General features: G+C 38.8%; 1 protein-coding gene across 2 annotated transcripts in view; it reads right to left on the bottom strand.

Annotated features, from left to right (window-relative positions):
* Positions 1 to 10,178: 10,178 nt before the first annotated feature.
* Positions 10,179 to 20,874, bottom strand: part of TWSG1 (twisted gastrulation BMP signaling modulator 1) — an 85,462-nt gene continuing 74,766 nt past the window's right edge. For both annotated transcript variants that reach the window (XM_037134070.2, XM_053668849.1), the window contains exons 4-5: positions 15,382 to 15,648; positions 10,179 to 13,066 (exon numbers count right to left, since the gene is read on the bottom strand). In XM_037134070.2, coding sequence (XP_036989965.2) covers positions 12,885 to 13,066; positions 15,382 to 15,648 — 449 coding nt within the window. In that variant the 3' untranslated portion in view covers positions 10,179 to 12,884. The remainder of the gene's footprint in view (positions 13,067 to 15,381; positions 15,649 to 20,874) is intronic.

Here is a 20,874-nt window from a genome sequence, read left to right as displayed (position 1 = left end):
TGTGGAATTTTAAAATCAAGGTTTGGAGTTTCTTACTGGTGTTTTTATAGGTTCTGATTAGTTTAAGGAAGTGGACCACAGCTGTTTCAATAAATGTATGAACTGAATTTATACTCTTGAACTCTGTAATGACAAAGAAGTAAATCCCACAGTAGTACAAGGTGCAAACCATAGGACTATCCATCCTAAAAATCTTATCACTCAAATCTTAGATCCTATGTGGAAACTATTTATGAGAATTTGATAAGTGAATATATATCACTGTCCACCAAAGATATGACTAGATCCACAGTGTAGGATCAGTTATGACCAAACACTCAGTGAGCATTTTGTCGCCCTCATATTTTAACATTTTTATTAGAGACTCTGCATATGTAATAACATTTTTGGAGTGCTGCAAAATTGTTTTTTTTAAAGATTTTATTTCTCTTTAGAGGGGAAGGGAAGGTGAGAAGGAGAGAAATATTAACGTATGGTTGCCTTTCGTGGGTCCCCTGCTGGGAACTGGCCTACAACCCAGGCATGTGCCCTGACTGGGAATCAAATCGCAGTCCTTTGGTTTGTAGGACTGTGCTCAATCCACTGATCTATTCCAGCCAGGGCACAAAATTGTTTTAAAAAAATTTCTGTTCATGTCTTTTTTAAATTTAAATTTTAGTTATTTATTTATTGAAAAGTAATACATTCTCACAATTCAAAGTTACAAAAGGATACAGAGCCTCTGGAAGCAGCCAGTATATTTTCATTTTCTTGTGACTCTCCCCATTTTTGTTTGTATACAAGAAAATATGTACATGATTGTTCTCTGTTTTAAACAAATTGTAGATTATTATACATAGTTTTACACCTTGCTTTTTTTCTGTTAATAACATATCTTAGAGGACTTCTGGTCAAAATGGAAGGGTAAGTAGACACACTTCGCCTCCTGTACAATCACAAGAAGGAAGTACAACTAAATCTCAAAACAAACAAACACCCAGAATTGTCAGAAAACCAAACTGTATGGAAATCCAACAACCAGGGATTTAAAGAAGCCACATTCATTCAGGTGGGTAGGAGGGGCAGAGATATGGAGACAGGGTAGAGAGGTGAGGAGACATGGTGTGGTGCAGAACAGCAGTGTTGGAATGGGCACAGGTGGCCCCACATTCATGCGCAGGAGATAAAAACTGGGAGGGATACGTTGGGAGCAAGTGATCTCAGCCCTAGTACAAACCACACAGCCCAGGATTCCAGCATCAGGAAGATAACCCCCTATAACTTCTGCCTGTAAAAACCAGTGGATGTTGGAGAAGCAGAAGAAACTGCTGGATTTTCAGGAAACTTTGCTTAAAGGACTGCATGGTCATAAATAATAGCAAACCCACCCACTCTGGGATCCAACACCAAGACAACAGCTGGAAAGGCGCCAGTGGCATACGGAGAGTGGGTGATGTAACTGGAAACGGGGCAGGTGCCAGGCAAACCCCCAGAAGCCAGACAGAAACACAATCCCCTCTTCCAGCCCTACCTCCCACACAGAGCCACAAAGCAGTGAAGTGAGCTGCACCATGGTGACAATTACCTAAGGCTCTGCCCCACACAGCACACAGAAACAAACACAGGGAGGCTGCCAAATTGAGGAGACAGAGAAATATGGCCCAAATGTAGGAACAGATCAAAATTCCATAAAAAGAACTAAATGAAATGGAGACAGCCAACCTGTCAGATGCAGAGTTCAAAACACTGATAATCAGGATGCTCAAAGAAATTACTGAGTATGGCAATAGTATAAAGAAGTGAAGATTACACTAAGTGAAATAAAAATCTATAGAGAACCAACAGTCAAGGGAAGGAAGCTGGGATTCAAATCAACAATTTGGAACATAAGGAAGAAATAAGAATTCAACCAGAACAGAAAGAAGAAACAAGAATTCAAAAAAAAAAAACAACCCATGGATAGTATAAGAAGATTCTGGGACATATCCAAACATGTCAACATCTGAGTCATAGGGATGCCAGAAGGAGAAGAGGAAAAGCAAGAATCAAAAACTTTTTTTTAAAAAACAATGAAAGAAAACTTCCTTAATTTGGTGAAGGAAATAGACATACAAGTCCAGGAAGCACAGAGTCCCTAGCAAGTTGGACACAAAGAGGACCACACCAAGACACATCATAATTAAAATGCCAAATGTAAAAGATAAAGACAGAATCCTAAAAGCAGCAAGAGAAAAGTAGAGAGTTACCTACAAAAGAGTTCCTATAAGACTATCAACTGATTTCTCAAAAGAAACTTTGCAGGCAAGAAGTATTCAAAGTAATGAAAAGCAAGGACCTACAACCTACATTGCTCTATCCAGCAAAGCTATCATTTAGAATGGAAGGGCAGATAAAGTGCTTCCCAAACAAGGCAAAACTAAAGGAGTTCATCACTACTAAGTCTTTATTATATGAAATGTTAAAGGGACTTATTTAAGAAAAAGAAGATCAAAAGTATGAACAAAAGTATGATCAAAAGTATGTTGCCTTAAAAAGGCAACATATTCACAACTATCAACAACTGCATCTAAAAAAATAAAAACAAAAATAAAAAACAAAAAAAAAAAAACTAAGCAAACAACCAGGACAGGAAGAGAATCATAGGTATGGAGATAATTTGGAGGGTTATCAGCTTGGATGGGGAAAGTGGGGAATAGGGGGAAAATGCAGGGATTAAAAAGCATAACTGGTAGGTACAAAATAGGGGGATGTTGAGAATAATACAGAAAGTGGAGAAGCCAAAGAACTTACATGCATGACCCATGGACATAAACTAAGGGGAGGCACTGCTGGAGGTAAGGGGGGTACTGGGTAGAGGGGAACAAAGGGGAAAAATTAGGACAACTGTGATAGCATAATCAAAAATATATACTTGAAAATAAAAAATAAAAACAAAATATATATCTTAGAGATTACCCATTATTTTTCATAATACTGCATTATAAGAATGTCCTATAATTCACCAGGTACCACTGTTGAACATGTAGGTCCAATATTTTGCATTACAAACAATGCCAAGTACCACATGTGTATATTCTATCTGTAGGATAAACTGCCAGACGTGAAATAGCTGAGTCAATGCCTATGTGCCAAATGGACCCCTCCCCTCTAAAGATGTTGTAAAAAACTGCATTCCCATAAATGATGTGTGACTGGTTTGTCATGATCTCTTCAATATCAAGTGTTGTATGGCTTTTTAAACACTGTAATAAAACAATAATGTAAATGGAACCACTTTAAAATGAAGTAGGAGCTGCTGTCCTAGAGGAACTACATTGCATATCTTTGGAATATTAAAACTGGGCAAATAATCTTTGCCCTAACAAAGTGGCCCTAACACAACACTGTATTCCACACTACTCTATGCAAAGATAACAAGAAAGTAGATACTATATGTAATGGACTGAAAATGAAAGACATTCTTTAGATTAACATCAGTTAGCTTTTTTGCACCTATAGAAATGTCTTCCTTGTAATTTTTCCCTTTCATTAATTTGTTCCTCTTCACTGACGTAATCGTTCTTCTCTTTTTCATATATAACCCTTGCCTTGCCTCCTAATTGGAACAATATTTGGGTTTGTGCCTCAATCAGGGCTTCACAAAGAACAATAAACGCTTGTTGTCTCCCAAATTATTTTTAGATTAACACTCAATTTTACAGATGAAAAATGCTGACCATTGCCAATTTGATAGATGAATATGCTATTTCCATGTTTTTGTGTTCATATCCTAATTTGCATTTCTTAAACTTTGAGAGAGGTTGAGAATCTTTATAGTCATTGGCATCTCCTGTTTCTTTTAATAGTCCATTTATATACTTTCAACTATTTTTTAAATCAAGTTGTTATTCATTTTATTACTGACTTCTCAAGAAAATCTTCCCATTTTTTTCATGTCTTTTCATTGTTTATGCTGTCTTTTTAAAAAATTTCCAAATTCAGATTTTGGCTTTGTAGTAAAATGTATCAATTTTTACTGGCTTAAAAATTTTTTAATTATAAATTAGAAAGGCCTCCCTTACACTAAGATTAAACATTAACTCTATTGGGGGAAATTGCGCAGTTTAAATTTTTTTGTATCTAGATCTTCGATTGATATGGAATTGCTTTGTTATAAGATGTGAGGTGTTATTCTTGTTTTATTATTTTTTAGATGGTTAACACTATGGATTGAATGTTTGTGCTGTTCCCAAAGTTCATAGGTTGAAGCCCTAATCCTCATGTGCTAGTCTGGAGATGGAGCCTTTGGGAGGTAACTGGGTTTATACGAGGTCATATTAGTAGAACCCCAGTGATGAGATTGATGTCCTTATAAAAGGAAGAGACAGAGCCCTGGCCAGGTGGCTCAGTTGGGTGGGGCATCATCCTGTACACCAAAAGGTCTGTGTGTTCAATTCCTGGTCAGGGAACATACCTACATTATGGGTTTGATCCCCAGTTGCGGGGTGTACAGGAAGCAACTGATGGATGTTTCTGTCTTTCTCTTTCTCCCTCTCCCCCTCCCCTCCCCTCTCTCTAAAATCAATAAATATATCCTTGGGTGAGGATTAAAAAAAAAAGACAGAAAACCCCTTTCTCTGTGTGTACACACCAAGCAAAGACCATGTGAGCACTTAATCAGGAAGAGGGCCCTCACCAAAAACTTGGCCATACTGACATCCTGACCTCAGACTTTCCAATGTCCAGAACTGTGAAAAAATAGATGTTTGTTTTTTTGTGCCATCCAATCTATGGTATTTGTAATGGCAGCCCAAACCGACTAAGACTGTTAGTTATCCAATTGCTTCCACATTTAACAATTCTCCACTGGCATGTAAGACCACCTTATACTTCACATTTTATGCATTTGGAACTATTTTCAGACTTATGCCATAGGTATGCCTGTTAATATACCAGTACCACACTGCTTTAATCACAGTATCACTTATGTTTTAATATCCCAAACCTGATTTTAAATGTACTTTCTAAGAAATTTAGTATTGGTACAAGCAACAGAAATAGATTCTAAAGAAAGATCAAGCATTTAACTGGAAGGTTGTTGGGGTAACTTCCTGAATTAAAGGTATTAAATTGGGAAGGGCAGTACGTATGTCAACTCTAGAGCATGTCACCGGTAGAACGTTTCTCCAGAGAGGTGCCTGGGTTTCTGGATGTCTATCTTCAACTTTCAGATTCCTGAGCTAGAGATAGGCTGTCCTCCCTGAGATCAGGCGTGTAGACAGCAGCTGTGACTGGATGCCTGCTAATTACAACACAGGAGAGGCCACTAAGCGGTCATAGTGAGAAGAACGTTACCCCAGGTAATGTCTACCAGAAATTTGAATTCTTGACACTATCCGCCTTTGAATCCTCAACCTTACTAACATATACATTTTTATATTGAAAAGTAAGTATTCAAAGTTCTTTCCCCAGTAAATTGCAGACTGGAAAAAAATTCCTGATGAAAACCAGTAAGAAATGCTGATGAAACATAATTAATCTTTTAAAAAATATAAAGCTAAGTTTACGAAAATTAAGGCAGTTCTCCAGATCAAAAAATAAAACGTAATGCTGAAGCTAAAAGCCAGATTGGCACAGTTGTTACTCCTGTCCTGGGGGTGTTGGCTAATCTCAGTAACCAAGAGACTGGAACCTTATTGGGCAAGAAGACAGAGGATGAAGTATAGGCCCACACAATTTAGGGATTACAGCACAGAGGCCCTCCCCGCTGCCCAGGAAGCTGAGATCCTTTCAAGAGTTTCCAAAAAATATGGACTGGAAAACATCCTCCCTCTGGCAATGGGAGAACAAAGGACAAAAGAACAACTATCTATGCTGTTCTGAGCTCCGGATGGAGCAAATGTCTCCCCGAGAGTACATGATCACGAGCAAACCTTCATGCAGCTCTGTAGTTCAAATGTCTTCTACTGATGTGTATACTTAACTCCTATAAACCAAGAAATTCACATCAAGGTTTTCTGGATTAGTAATCTCCGGGAGTAGCTGCAGATGCAAATAAAAATCTTTCCAGAAAGTATATATCTACAATCCGGGCCTCTTGGGAATAGCACAAAGTCATGTTGAGCACAAGCTCACACTCCGAAAGTTTAAAACATATGCAAAATAGACCACCATGAGTGAAGAAGACATCAAAGTTTACCCGCTGAAATTAAACACATCAGAATGCTACTCTGGCAAAACCTTTAGCTAGAGAAAGAACTCAAAGTTGTGCCACTAGTTAGTCAGTCATCTTGAGATAACCCAAATCCTAAAAGCTGCATGACCTTTGGCCCTGGCCCAGGGGCTCAGTTGTTTGGAGTGTTGTCTCACACACCAAAACATTGCAAGTTCAATCCCCAGTGGGGGTGTATACGGGAGGCAAATGATTGATCGATGTCTCTCTTACATTAATGTTTCTCTCTCTCTTCTCCCTTCTTCTCTAAAATCAATAAGCATATCCTCGTGTGAGGATCAAAAAAAGTTGTATGATCTTTGGAACACGAAAAGATTCAAGATTCTATCAGGTTATAAGTTCTTGAGAGTTTTTGCTTAAAGACATTCCATACTTGAAGATGTCATCAGAGGGTACATAGAGTATAAGACAAAAACGTAATAACCAGAGATATGCAAAGTCCAATTTTTTTATTAACCTCAATGGGATGTGCAGACTTCTCTGAAAACTTGGGAAGATGTAGGTAATGTGTGTAATTTGGACTTAAAGGACCTGGGTTATGGGACTACTTGTTGAGAACACTTTTTCCCTGACCCCGATGTTTCCTTCCCAGGCGGGATATAATTTAGTGCACATATGGGCTTTTCTCTGCCCTGTATTTTTATTACCACCATCCCCACCCCTCCACCCTGGGTAGGGGACAGAGTTATAACTTGATTAGCAAATGTGGGGAGACGGGACATGCTTTTCCTCTTGGTAGTCAGTTGTCCATAAGGAACACACATTTTGTCTTGCTCCTCCAGGGGCAGGCCATGCTTTAGGCCATGTGTTGTTGCTGTTTTGTGGCGGGGGGGGGGGGGGGGGGACGTCTGGCTAAATCTTGGCTCAAGTCTTGCCATCTAATCTGGCCTCTATTTGTTTTCAATTGGTGTCATTGGTTCTCTGGTATCCGTTTCTACTGAAGTCATAACAAATCATAATTAATTATCTTCCTTAATAGAAACCTGGTTTTCAACCTTGGAATGATTTGGAGGATCTAGAATAATGAAGGCTAATTAAGTTGAGACCTGTGTGAGTGAGTCAGTGAAGAGGGTGAGGGAAGGGCGCAGAGGGAAAAGTGTCCCAGGTTGATGGAAGCATTCCCAGGGGGGCTGATGCAGCTCAGTGGGACTGCAGTGGGGCTGTGAAATGAAGAGGTCTCAGGCAGGCCTGGCAGGACTGGAGTGGGGCCCTAAAAGGTGTGCTGAAGAGTTGCAGACGTATAATATGATGCACTGTCCTTCATTTATCCATAAAACAGTTTGTGCCTGCTGTTTCAGGGTGCTGAGGAACTGTGTTTAAGGTAGTGCTAAACAGGAGAAATAAGGTCCCTACCTTTATGCTAGTAGAGAAGAGAGATAAGTAACCAATAAATACTTTTGGAGACTTACCTGCTGTTAAACAAATAAAACAGGGTAGTAGGATTGGGGTGATGAAGGAAGGGGTTGCCTTTTTAAAAATGGTGATGGAAATATTTGAGCTGAGATCTGAATGAGAAGCAGCAGCCAAAATTTGCATAAAAAACAAGACATAGCAAAGGAAACGACTTACGTAAAACCTGAAGGTGGAATGAGCTTGGAGTTCTGTGGAAGGGTTCAGCAAATAGCGAGGAAACTGGAGAGAGCTCAAGAGAACATGGTAGGAAATGCTGAGGCGGCCCGGGTTGATGAAGCTTGGAGTAGCGTTGCCATTCCACAGACCCAGGGGCGCAGCATTTGACACCTCATTCTTTTCTTTAAATCTAATAATATCTAATTCTAAGCCCCATCCCACCAAATGTCTGCCATGAGACAGTATCTGCCACCTATTTTGCTTGGGTCTCACATAATCCTAGAGGCAAATTTGGGAGGCCCTGGACAATAAGGGCTGAGCTGAGCTGCTAATATTCTTAAATTGAAACCTCTAGGAAAAGGCAACTGTGGGCTCAGGAGCTAGGGCTTGTTGTGAACTACCAAGCCTTAAACCTCTAGCCTCTTCTAAGGCATGCTGAGGCTGGGGCAGTCTGTAGATCTTCTCTCTCTGGGTCCCAGAGTCACTGGCACTGTCCCCTGCCCCCAGCCAAATCCCCTAGAGCAGGTGAGACTTCTGAAGACAAAAGGCAGGTTGTCTGTGTTGCTCTACTTCCTACTGTGCAACTCAAACTCTCGGAGGTAAAGGAGCGAAAAGACCTTAATATTTGTTCAATTTGAAATGGGATGGTGCAGCGATGGCCTGCACACGTGTGTTAGAACATCCCACTCTGCTGCAGCGTGGAGTGTAGAAGTTAGGAGGGTCAGCAATGCAATTTTTGCCCTAAAGATATTTCAGTGGTGACTATGTCTAACTGCAGTAGCTACCTTCAGTCAAGTGAGGGAATTTCTGTGCCCACGACTGGTGGGGCTTCTGCAACTTCTATAGGCTTCTGAGTCCCAGCACCAGTGTGGGAGGGCAGAAATTTTTCTCTTTGCTGCTGCTCTAAGCATTCTCATCTCAAAAGAATCACTGCTGGCTCCATCCTTGCAGCACAGACTTCAAAGTAAAAGAATGTGAAATAAATTAATTTTTTTACTGGAAAAATCTAAAAGGTCTGAGTCATAACTCCTAATACTCACAGCTAAGGGCATGTCTGCTGCCTTAGGAAACCAAAACATGCCAGGTGTGGAGCAGCCTGACGAGACCAAGTGTGCCGCAGCTGGCAGCTGTCTGGCGTCTGCCAACTGTTCCAGCTTAGAGATAGTCCCTCTCAGCTCTGCATCTCCGGGTTAACCCTCTTTGTCTCTCAGCTCCACATGAAAACTGCCATGGACATCGTCAGCAAAAAAACCAACTTTTCTTACCAAGTGTACTCTTTCTTGAAATTAATTCTACACCCCCAATTTGTCAGATCTGTCATTCCCTTGAGTCACTCAAGCTGATAATCCGCCTTTTTGAATTTTCGGCCCTCTAGATCCCCCATCCATCAGGCTGTCAAAATATAGAGTCTGTAAAATTACACTGATTTTTACCATGAGTGTACAGCCTATAGATCTCAATTCTAAAAATATCCTGCAAGAATGACTACAGGAGAGATGAGAGTTATTTTCCTACACTGACCTTTCTGTACTTCCTTCCAACCTCCAGATAGTTCTTGTAAGGCTGGTTGGCATCAGAAGACCCTTGGATCAAGGAGAACAAATAGCAAGGTCTTTTCGCTCCTTTACCTCCGAGAGTTTGAGTTACACAGTAGGAAGTAGAGCAACACAGACAACCTGCCTTTTGTCTTCAGAAGTCTCACCTGCTCTAGGGAATTTGGCTGGGGGCAGGGGACAGTGCCAGTGACTCTGGGGCCCAGAGAGAGAAGATCTACAGACTGCCCCAGCCTCAGCATGCCTTAGAAGAGGCTAGAGGTTTAAGACTTGGCAGTTCACAACAAGCCCTAGCTCCTGAGCCCACAGTTGCCTTTTCCTAGGCAATAATTAATTAAATTAATTATTTCATTTCAAAGGTCCCCCTGTATCGGAATAAAATATATTTTGAAAAAGCAGAAAGCAAACTGTTCTAGTTCCTTTGCTTCAACAGAATCTGTAGGGACATCCAGAGAGAAGGGGACATGCTTTGGCTGATTCCTTAAACATTAACTTTGGCCCTGGCTGGTGTGGCTCAGTGGGTTGAGTGCTGGCCTGCAAGCCAAAAGGCAGCTGGTTTGCTTCTCAATCAGGGCAAATGCCTGGGTTGGGGGGCCATTCCTCAGCAGGGGGTATGTGAGAGGCAACCAGTCAATGAGAGGAAACAGATCGAGGTTTCTCTTTCACATTGTGGTTCCTCTACCTCTCTTTCTCCCTCCCTTCCCCTTTCCCTAAAAGTAAATACATAAAATCTTTAAAAAAGTAACTTCACTAGACAGATATGTCAAACCTATTCTGATGTTCTCTGCTGAAGTTAACAAAAAACATAACGCACTCATTTCAATTTTTTATTAAAATACTTTTTTGTTTATAGGCACAACCAAAGAAAAAATATGTAATTTTATATGTTGTAGATTATTAAAATATAATAAACATAGGCTCAGGGGAATGCATAATAGATTTAAAAATATTCAAAGAAGCTTCCATAGAAACAAACTTTAAATATGTTTATTTATATATTTACCTCATTTTCCCAGAAGTTTCATTTTTCTTCTCCATTTTAATGCTATTGTGATTTATAAATAATTGTTCAAATATTCTAACATCTCTTCAATTTGTTTTCGGAAACCTTAGAAATTGTATTTCTTAATGAAGGTCTCTCCTTTATGGCATTCTCTGTAAACGGATATTTTATTTGAATTACCACTTGATTTGGTGCCACTATAGTTTCAGTAATAATCAGATACTATTAGGGGAACAGGTGGGGACAGAAAAACTTTCCAGCAAGGACATGTTTTACTATAGGAAAGAACCTTTCATATACTGCTTTTATCATACCTACTGATTTAAAATTTAGTGTTTTTTAATCTAGTTATTAAAAAGGATATGCTTTTTGATTAAAAACAATTTTTTAAATCAGAACTTCTACACAGAAGTAAATTGTGCTTACAATGGTAGTAAAAGGTCTAAATTTTAGTGGAGCTACTAACTTCCCAAATATTATACTTTTAGTTTGAAAACATATTGATAGTCGAAATCGGACATGGAATCTTTCAGGTGAACTCCGTCTTTCAACACTTTTACACACTAGACAAATTAAGCATCACACTTATCCCTGCTTAGGGACCATTTCTAGTGGGAGAAACAGAGGTAAGAAAAGTCAGTTAAAACATGTGATGAAGACCTAAAAAACACAATAAATGCAGTTTTAAAAATTTGTTGCTGTATTTAAGGAAACATTAAGCATGTTGTCAATAAACACATAAGTATTCTTCTATTCACAGGTATATGGGAAGCTACTTTGAAAGCATGCAAAGTTGAAATGGATCAGCTGGCCACAGATTCCTTTCAAACTTTCTCAAGTTGAAGAAAACCTTCACCTTCTATTGGTATTAATGAAGAACAGGACCTAAAATGTTTTCAAGGCACTTTTAAACAGAGGCATTCTAGGTAAAAGTAAGAAAAGAATATCCCAATGTTTTCCTATTCAAAAAATACATCCAAAAGCTAAATTTCAACTTTACAAAAAGCCTTGAATATTCACTAGGTTTATCTAAAAGAGCAGAAAAGGTATTAAGGCTTCAAACTTTATGATGGTTAATCATAATATTACATATGATCTTGTAATTACTGTTCAGATAATGAATACAAAGTGTCTAAGACCATTAGCTATGTTTATGTACTAAAATATTTAGACATACAAAGAGGTATTCCTAAAAAGTTACATGTAATTCAAATATGTCCTATTTGAGAAATTAATAATTTTATAAAGTTAAGAGTCTGTAATATAAATATGTTTAGATGCTTCAGGATTGCAATTTTATTACTATGAAGGGCACATAGTATCTAAGCTTATTTTTATTGAAACATTATATAAGAAGTTGACAAAAATGTTCTGTAGTATATTTGAAGTTAACATCTTGAAAAAAGATTTTTTTTGGTTTCATCATCTTAACCTCCTAATGTATAACTATACTTGTTTAATAAGAACATATGGTCTAGATATAAACCTAAAAGAAAGATTACAAGATAACAAAATAATTAATGTAAATAGTTTTTAGTTTGTTTCCCATTAGTATCCCCAGCATTTTCAACCTCCCCGGTCCACACCACGCATTCTCTTCTTTAGCCCCTCCTACCATTCATCCTCCGCTGAGGCTGAGCAGGCGCACTCTTTGCTTGAGTGCGGCTTCACCTTCCAGCTCCACCATTTCTTTACAAGGGACAAACTGTTTCCTCGCTCTCTAGGTGGAGTCTGACCTAACATTCATTTGCCATTCCTAGTGCTCTTTAACTTAAGCTGGTAACTTAAGTCAGAGAAATGCTTTAACTTCCTAACTACTTATGCTGGCAGTATATTTAACAGCCTCACAGGTATGCCCTGAAATTCTTGATACAGACTCTTCATTACTACCTACATCAGCACTTTGGGCAGGGGGATAGAAGAGAAGAAGGAACTTTCCTTGAAGCTTTCCCTAAAGTATTTGTGTTATAGGATGGATTCTATGTTCAAATTTTAAATTGTAAAACATAGTAAGCATTTACTTTCTAAAACCAACATTAAAAGGTTTGAAATTAAGCTTTCTATGCTGATTTTAATGGGTTTCAGGGTAACATATTTCAGTATCTACCCTATTTACAGAACAGATAAGCAATACAAGGCAGTGGAGAATGGCATACAACTATAAAAACTCAGTGTCCTAGGAGTAGTGCATGAAGAAATCATAACTTACGTCAGCATGCTCTAACACTTCCAAAACAAAACACTTTTGGAATGTTAGAAGAAAATGACATCAGGCTTTATGTTAGAAACCTCAGAATTTTCAAGGTGTTCTCTGTGCAAATGCTTCTCATACAACCAAAGCTGTACATGTGTAAAGAGGAAGGGGCTTATTGCTAGTGGACAGTAAAATCAATATGATCAGTTATCATAATTTAACACATTGCTGGATTTGACATATTTTAAAGGTAACTCAGCACAAGTTATTTATATCTTCTTAACCTGCTGGCATTCTGATTTAACCAGCTCAGAAAATAGCTTTTCATACTTTTTTTTTTACTCAATTGCTTTGGTTTCTATTTCTTCGCCTTCTCTAAAACATGCAGTTCATACATTTGACAGTTTTACTACCATAGTCAATACATTCCGGGCCAATACACTCGCAGCAGGCATTATGGAACCAGCGGTATTTGGATGCCCCCATGGACTCACAGGATATTTTACACTGATGTATGGACATGCAGTCATCGAAATAAACCACAGTACACATGTGTTCTGAAAAATAAAAAATTAAGATTTCAAATCAAGAAATAAGAAAAATATGAAATACTTTAGTACTTAGCTGACTATTATTAACAGTTGTTTTATCTTAGTTCTCTTATTGCTAGTCTGTACTGAACAATGGATGAAGTACAGGAAAAAAGATCACATTTGTTAAGTAGATTGGGAAGAAAGCCAGAGTCTTCCACTCCAGCTGAAGAATGCAAAGGGCTTACTTAGTCACTTTACAGACCTCAGACTCTGATCTGAAAGTTAGTCTGGGCTCCACAACATTTGCCATGTGTCACAGTTGTGCTTTTTAAACTGGGCATTTCTGATAAGATGTCCTGTGAAGAGAGAATTTGCTAGCTAAAAGAAGTTTGAAAAATACTGTGCTAAAGTTACTCAGAGAACTTACAATAAAATAAAATAAGTAATTCAAATGATGCTAAATGACTAGCAATCTTAGCATAATTCAGTATTAACTATTAGGAAATACTCATTATTATTCATAATAATTTCTCCTGGTTTCCAAGCAACCACTTTTGATTGTTTCAAATTTAAGTTCTCCTGGTGGTTAACCCCATATGACTAAAGAAGGTTAGGGTACCTGAAGTAATGACAATAAAAACCATTAATAGAAAGTATATGGTTAATGGCTAAGTTATTTTACAGAACCATTTATAGAACTGATAATCACCAAGGGTCTGGATAGTAAGGGAAAGCTTAATGAAAAAAACTTGACTCGTTTTAGGAAGAATTAAAAGCAAAGCTACCAGATAACAAAACACAAAATGTCACAAGGAGATGGTGTACACAGGGATGGAGTGGAGCAAGCCCAGCTTCAGGGGACAGGTGGCATCAGAAGACAGCGGAACCACCACTGAGTATAGAAGATGGGATCTGGCTAAAGAGGGAAACTGAGGAGGCTAGCACAGCACTACACCGGGGGTTAACAGAGGACAGGACAGGGAGCGTTTAAATCTCTAAGTGACTGGTACTTACCAAACTTCAGTATTTATTCAACTAGTATTTATTAAACATCTCCTAGGGCATAGCCATTAGGGACCCAAAGGGTAATCAGAGAATTCAAAGAACTAAGTAGAAAATGGGAGACCTATAAGTGAGCAGACAACAAATCAAACTGTAGATGTGGGAGAAGAAGTAGGAAGTGGCTACCTGTACCTGGGAGAAGGGGCACGTAGACAAGGTGTCACAGAGGAGAGCCTTCAGTTCTATCTTGAAGGATAGTTCATGTTTCTAGGAATTAGCTTCCTAATTACTATTTCATGACTTTAAATAATCTTTGAGAAAATTTTATGAATTATTATCTAATATCTATTATGTTGATTATTTACATTATAATCATGGGGAAAATAGTAGCAAGACACATTCCATTCACTTATGACATTTTCTAAGATCTAGAATTTGTCTTATAAAGTACTTTAACTTAAAAGGAAATAAGAACTCTTACTTTGAGTATGATTAACAACAGCTATTTTGCTTATCTGTTGATAGCCAAAGGTCATACTATTTTAGACAGGTAGGATAGAAATGAAGACCACGACAAAAAGCCAAATTAAAAAAAAAGCACACATTGTACTGTTTATGCATAATTCACCTGATATTTTAAGAAATAATTGTAATTTTTGTAATTGCTTTATTCTTCCACAGTAAAACTGTGTAGAGCCTTTTATTTTAAAAAATCGGACTTTAAAAGTCACATGCCTTTTATATTGCAAAATTAAGGTATGACCTATATTTACTATTAAGTGTTCTCTAATATAGTTCTCAAAGTTGTATGTGTTGTTCTCTCATTTAGTTTCCCTCCTGACCAACAGTACTCATTTGCAGGGAACTGAGTGTGGTTAGTTTACCCGGAAATCAGATGTCTGTAATACTGGCTTGCTTATAAGGAAATTTAGCTAATAACCTAGCGTCATTTTGATACCAGAGCTATTATAAAAACCCAATTTCCAAGGCTACTTTGAATGTTACCTAATGGTAAGCAATACTAATACTGTATTAGGTAAGCAGTACTGTTGCCATCTTTTGAAAAGGACAATTAAAGTCTAATACAAATATTGGGACCATATATCTGTCTTCCAATACAGTTTTTATCACTGAGAATATGAAGGAGTTGTGACAATATGCTTGACATGCCTCCTTATCTACTCAGGGGTTTGGGGTTATTGATGTCTAGAATTTAGTTAAGGCTATACAAACTCAAAACCAAAAAGCTGCTCTAAAAAGATAATCATAATATAGGTTTCACAGACCCCACAGAGAGTGAGGGGGCAGAACAGAAAAAGTCAATTGTTGGCAATTACCTTTGTCACTGGAGTAAGGTGAATGAACATTATTGCTGGGAACAGACACATTTTGGTGGTGTGGTTGGTTTACAGTTTCTAAAAATGAAACTAGATTCTCATGATGGGAAAGTTCTTCTGCAACAGGGAAGGAAACGATGTTCCAATTCAACTGAGTGTCTCCTTCTGTGAGTGCCCGGAAGAGAGAAGGGATTGGCTCATGAAGCTCCTCCACCGTGCTCTTTGAAGTTGGAGGTGTATCACTATAATTTCGAGGATTACACATACCTAGGGGTTGGAGGAGCAAAGAGAATTAAGTTTATTCTTCTCACTAATTGTAATGCCATAAGCTGTTATTGCCCTGTAATCAAAACTCCAACATATTAAAATTATGTGACATCTGGCATTATACATATTTTCTAGCTTTTTTTGCTGAGTGGGCCTAGAAGTGATGACGCTCCAGCAGCCTCAAGCACACTGAGTGCCCATATGTTGTACCCGGCCTCCACGAAGAGGAACTAGAAGTCCTTAGAGAAAAGAGAGAGTCTAGGGATGGATCAGGGAACGTACAAACGACCCTTTATATGCCAGCAAGAACAGAATGATGGGATGTGTCAAGAAAACACAAAAGACAAACTGAAGGGGCTCCTCCACTGGCCAAACAGATAATTTAATACTAAAATAAATGATAGAAATGGATCACCATTTTGTGAATAAAATAGAAACTGATAAGTCCTTATGTTATAAATTAATGAGTTGGTACATGGAGAAGAATGGAAAGCTCTATCTTTTACTAGAGTGCCAATGGATACATGCAGAAGAAATGAAGAAAATAGAAAGTTACCATTTGGCACCCATCATAGAGGTGTGTGATTCAGATGAAGTTGTCAGTGGATGGTAAGGCTAGTGGGTGGAGGTTTGAGAAAGAACATATGGATGTACTCTTGGAAAACTCTCTACAATATACTAATGTGGAAAAATCTGCAGACACCAGTGCAACCACAAGATCAAGGTTAACATTGCCAGTGATGTACTGCATAGATTCATTTCAGTGATGTTGTTGCCAAGAAAGTATGACTTAAGTATGATCATCAGTCAACCTTAGGTGGATCAAAGTTGAGGGTCATCCTATATAATGTATGGATTTTAGTCATTAAACTGTCTAGGGAAAGACTAAGAGACTATTTCAGATTGAATGAGTATGAACAGACAGGGTAACTAAATGGGTAAGATCCTGGACCAGAAGGAAACAAGAGATACTGTTGAGACAGTTGGAAAAATATAAATGGGGTTTGTGGATTGGGTGGCAATGCTGTTGGATTTCTGACTTGGAGGGCTATATGCTACTTATGCAGGAGAATGTCCTTGTTGGAAAATACAGACTGGGGTATTTAGTAGTGATGGGACATCATCCGTAAAGTCAGGCTTCTACATGTTCAAAAGAAAAGAATGATTATGGGGGTGTGTGGCCATACATGTATGTGTGCGTGAGTGTGTGTGTGTACAGGAAAAGGGAGAGAGCCAGGGTTACTAAACAGTGGAGCAAATTCACTAATGTTAAGAACTGGGGAACTGAGGTATGAGGATAAGGAAGTCTTTTTTACCCTTCTGGCAAACTTTCTCTACATTTGAGATTATTTTAAAATGAATTCTTTTAAAATATATTTTTATAAAAAGAAAATGGCAGAAAAGAATTAGAGATAGTGACCACAGAAAACTTTTTCAAAAAGGCTTGCTACAAAAGGAAGAGTTGAAAAAATGTTTAATTAGCTCCAGCTTTCAAACTGTCCTAGCTAACACTATGTATAGAAAAGAGCTACCCCAAAGAATCACACCCAAAATGCAGGCTTATGAGCTAATTAAATGATTATTACTGTTTTAAACCACTATGTTTTGGGGTAGGTTGTTTAATAGTAATAACAACTGGGATAGACTTGTCTGGATTTTTTGTGATTATATATTTTTTTTAAAAATTGATTTAAGAGAAAAAGAATGTGAGAGAGAAACATCTACTGGTTGCCTCCCATATGTGCCCCAACCAGGGACTGAACTCGCAACCTAGGTGTGTGCCTTAGCTGGGAATCAAACACACAACTTTTTGGCGTAGGGGATGATGTTCCAACCAACTAACCCACTTGGCCATGGCAAGAACATTATACTTTTAAAAGCTAAATTATACTTTTATTTTTAAAAAGATTTTTATTTCAGAGAGAGGAGAAGGGAGGGAGAAAAACATTGATGTGCAAGAGAAACATAGACTGATTATCTCCTATATGACCCCAACTGGGGACCTAACCCTCAACGCTGGCACATGCACCAGCTGGGAATTGAACCAACAATCTTTCGGTTTGCAGGCTGGCACTCAACCCACTGAGCCACACCAGCCAGGACTAAATTATACTTTTAAAGGCTACCTGATGCGGACACACAGTGTCTGTGTCATTTTGGATGAAGTGAGATATTCACACGGACTACCGAGTCCTGTGGAGGAAAAGGGACAGCAAGGCTTTTCTCTCAAGGGGAGCACAAGCTGTGGCCCTCGCCATGACCAGACTTTATTGGGTTTCTCAGCACATTACAAGATGGTCCTCATTTACTGTGCACAGGTTGCTTCAGGTGGTTACCTTTACAGAAAACAAAGGAGCCAATGCTGCTAATCATGTCACAGAAGAGAGATATTTGCAAATGAAAAGACAGAAGTGGTTGAACCAGTTACACTCATCCTTGGAAGGTTTAGCAAGGATTTTAGGAAGTTAGTTTGCAGTAACTATTTGCCACTGGGAGCTGGGCCAACGCCACGAAGAATGGTCTCTTACAGCCACTGAGTAAAAGGTGAAGTTTTTCTTCTTTTGAAGATTAAAAGTTTTAAAAATTAGATGAAATTTATGAATTCCTATATTGTACAAATTTAAGGAGAAGGAAAAACCATGTCATAATGTCATGTGTTTTCCACATATTTTTATTTTAAAGAACATGACCAGAGCTGAGAATAACAAGGTTATCCTTGATCTTTTTTTTAATATGCCTGAACTTTTATGATTTAGATTGTGTGACAAAGTCATGGGTTAAATGATCAAATATAACTCCTTTGTTCACAAAAGAGAAAACAGGCCCAGATAAGTGAAATGATTTGTCCGATGTAATATTATCTAGGATTAGAGCTAAGATTATAATTCAGTCTGATTTCATGCCCACTTCTCTAATAATAATTCTAATAATACTTAGAATATTAGTTTATACAGATGTACATAATATACTCATCTGTCAGATTCTATAGTGAGTAAAAATTAGTAAACAGATGAAAAAATTAACAACTGAATTCCACAGTTGGAAGAGCTAAAAGAGACTCCAGAGGACTTCCGCCAAGATGGAGGCATAGGTGGATACGCAGTGCTTTCTCGCACAACCAAGTTTAGAGACAACTAAATATTAGCAACAGAAAACACAGCCAGAACACAGAAAATTGAACTTTTTGGAAGTCCGATAACAACGAATTCTTCAGCCTGACCGGTAAGAGGGGCAAAACCAGCAGCTGGCGGAGTGGGGTTGCATAGGAAAACTCGGTCAGACGGACTCACGTGCAAGGAATCCAGGCGCAGGGTTGGACCTGGTGGGCAACTCAGCAAGCGACTGCGGGAAACAGCGAGGGAGCAGGGCTGTGGGTTGACTGTGGTCGCGCATTCGTGTGTGGATAGACAAGGGAGGGAGTGGGCAATTGGAACGAGAGCCAGCAGCCTCGGTGGCGAGCAACAGCGGAGGACACCGACATTTCCCCGCTCTGACCCTGCCTCCACATACAGCGTCATAACCCAGTGACCTAAGTGGCCCTGCCCTGGTGAACCACCTAAGGCTCTGCTCCTCACCAAGTGGAGCAAAACAGCAGAGGGGGGCCGCCATTTCCCCGCTCTGACCACGCCCCCACATACAGCGTCACAACCCAGCGACCTGGGAGTCCAAGGCTCTGCTCCTCCTACTTAACGGGCTCAAACAGACCAAAAATGGCTCAAGAAGATCTCAAAGCCCAGAGCCTATAAATTTAAGCAATGAAGAAATAGCAAAACTCTCAGACGCACAGTTTAAAACACTGGTGATCAGGATCCTCACAAAACTGGTTGATTATAGCCACAAATTAGAGAAACATATTGAAGGCGAAACTAATTGAAATGAATGGAATTGCACAGGAAACCAATAGCGATGAAAAGGAAACTGGGACTCAAATCAATGGATTGGACCAGAAGAAAGCAAATAATGGCCAAACAGAAAAGAGTAAAGAAGCAAGAATTCAAAAAAATGAAGAGAGTTTTAGGAACCTCCAGGACATCTTTAAACACTCCAACATCTGAATTATAGGGGTACCAGAAGCGGGAAAGGAACAGCCACCAGTGGAAAACTTATTTGAACAAATAATAAAGGAGAATTTCCCCAATCTGGCAAAGGAAATAGACTTCCAGGAAATCCAGGAAGCTCAGAGAGTCCCAAAGAAGTTGGACCCAAGAAGGAACACACCAAGGCACATCATTATTACATTAGCCAAGATTAAAATGAAGGAGAGAATCCTAGAAGCAGCAAGAGATAAGGGGACAGTCACCTACAAAGGAGTCCCCATCAGACTGTCAGCAGATTTCTCAAAAGAGACCTTACAGGCAAGAAGGGGCTGGAAAGAGGTATTCCAAGTTATGAAACCCAAAGACCTACAACCAAGATTGCTCTATCCAGCAAAACTTTCATTTAGAATGGAAGCACAGATAAAGTGCTTCTCAGATAAGATCAAATTCAAGAAGTTCATCATCACCGAGCCCTTATTATATGAAATGTTAAAGGGACTTATCTAAGAAAAAGAAGTTAAAAAAAGATGAACAGTGAAAGGACAGTAAACTCACAGTTATTAACAACCACACCTAAAACGAAAGCAAACTAAAAGGACAGCTAGGTCAGGAGTAGAAACATAGAAATGAAGATCTCAAGGAGGGTTAGCAACAGGGGAGTGGGAGGAGGAGAAGGGGGGAGAAGGTACAGAAAATAAGTAGCATAGACAGTAGATAGAAAATAGATGGGGGGGGCAAGAATAGTATGGGAAATATAGAATCTAAAGAACTTGAGACACATGGTCATAAACTAAAGGGGGGGTAATGGTGGGGACGGGGAGGGTAGGGTGGAGGGGAATGAAGGGGGGAATAGAACAACTGTAATGGCATAATCAATAACATAAATTAAAAAAAAAAGAGACTCCAGAGCTCTTTACAGGGGATTTCATTATGTATTTTTTAAGAATCTCTTTCAGAGTTTTGTGCATTTAATAAACTTAGGTCAAAAACATTTATAATTTAAATCTCGATATACTGCATTAAATCAGTAAGCATGAGTGAATGCTTGCTAGATCATATTTTTCTACGGAACCATTACAAAATTTTCATCTATCTTCTCTGTTTAATTAGCATTACGTTCAAAGAAATCGTCAGGATGGGTGGGGTAGGACAAAATGGCGGCTGAACTACAACACAGAGAGGATGGCTG

This window comes from Artibeus jamaicensis, unplaced genomic scaffold (genome assembly GCF_021234435.1).
Source record: "Artibeus jamaicensis isolate MK-2021 breed Jamaican fruit bat unplaced genomic scaffold, CSHL_Jam_final contig_511, whole genome shotgun sequence".
NCBI classification, from domain to species: Eukaryota; Metazoa; Chordata; class Mammalia; order Chiroptera; family Phyllostomidae; genus Artibeus; species Artibeus jamaicensis.
This window is presented reverse-complemented; position numbering and strand designations above follow the sequence as displayed.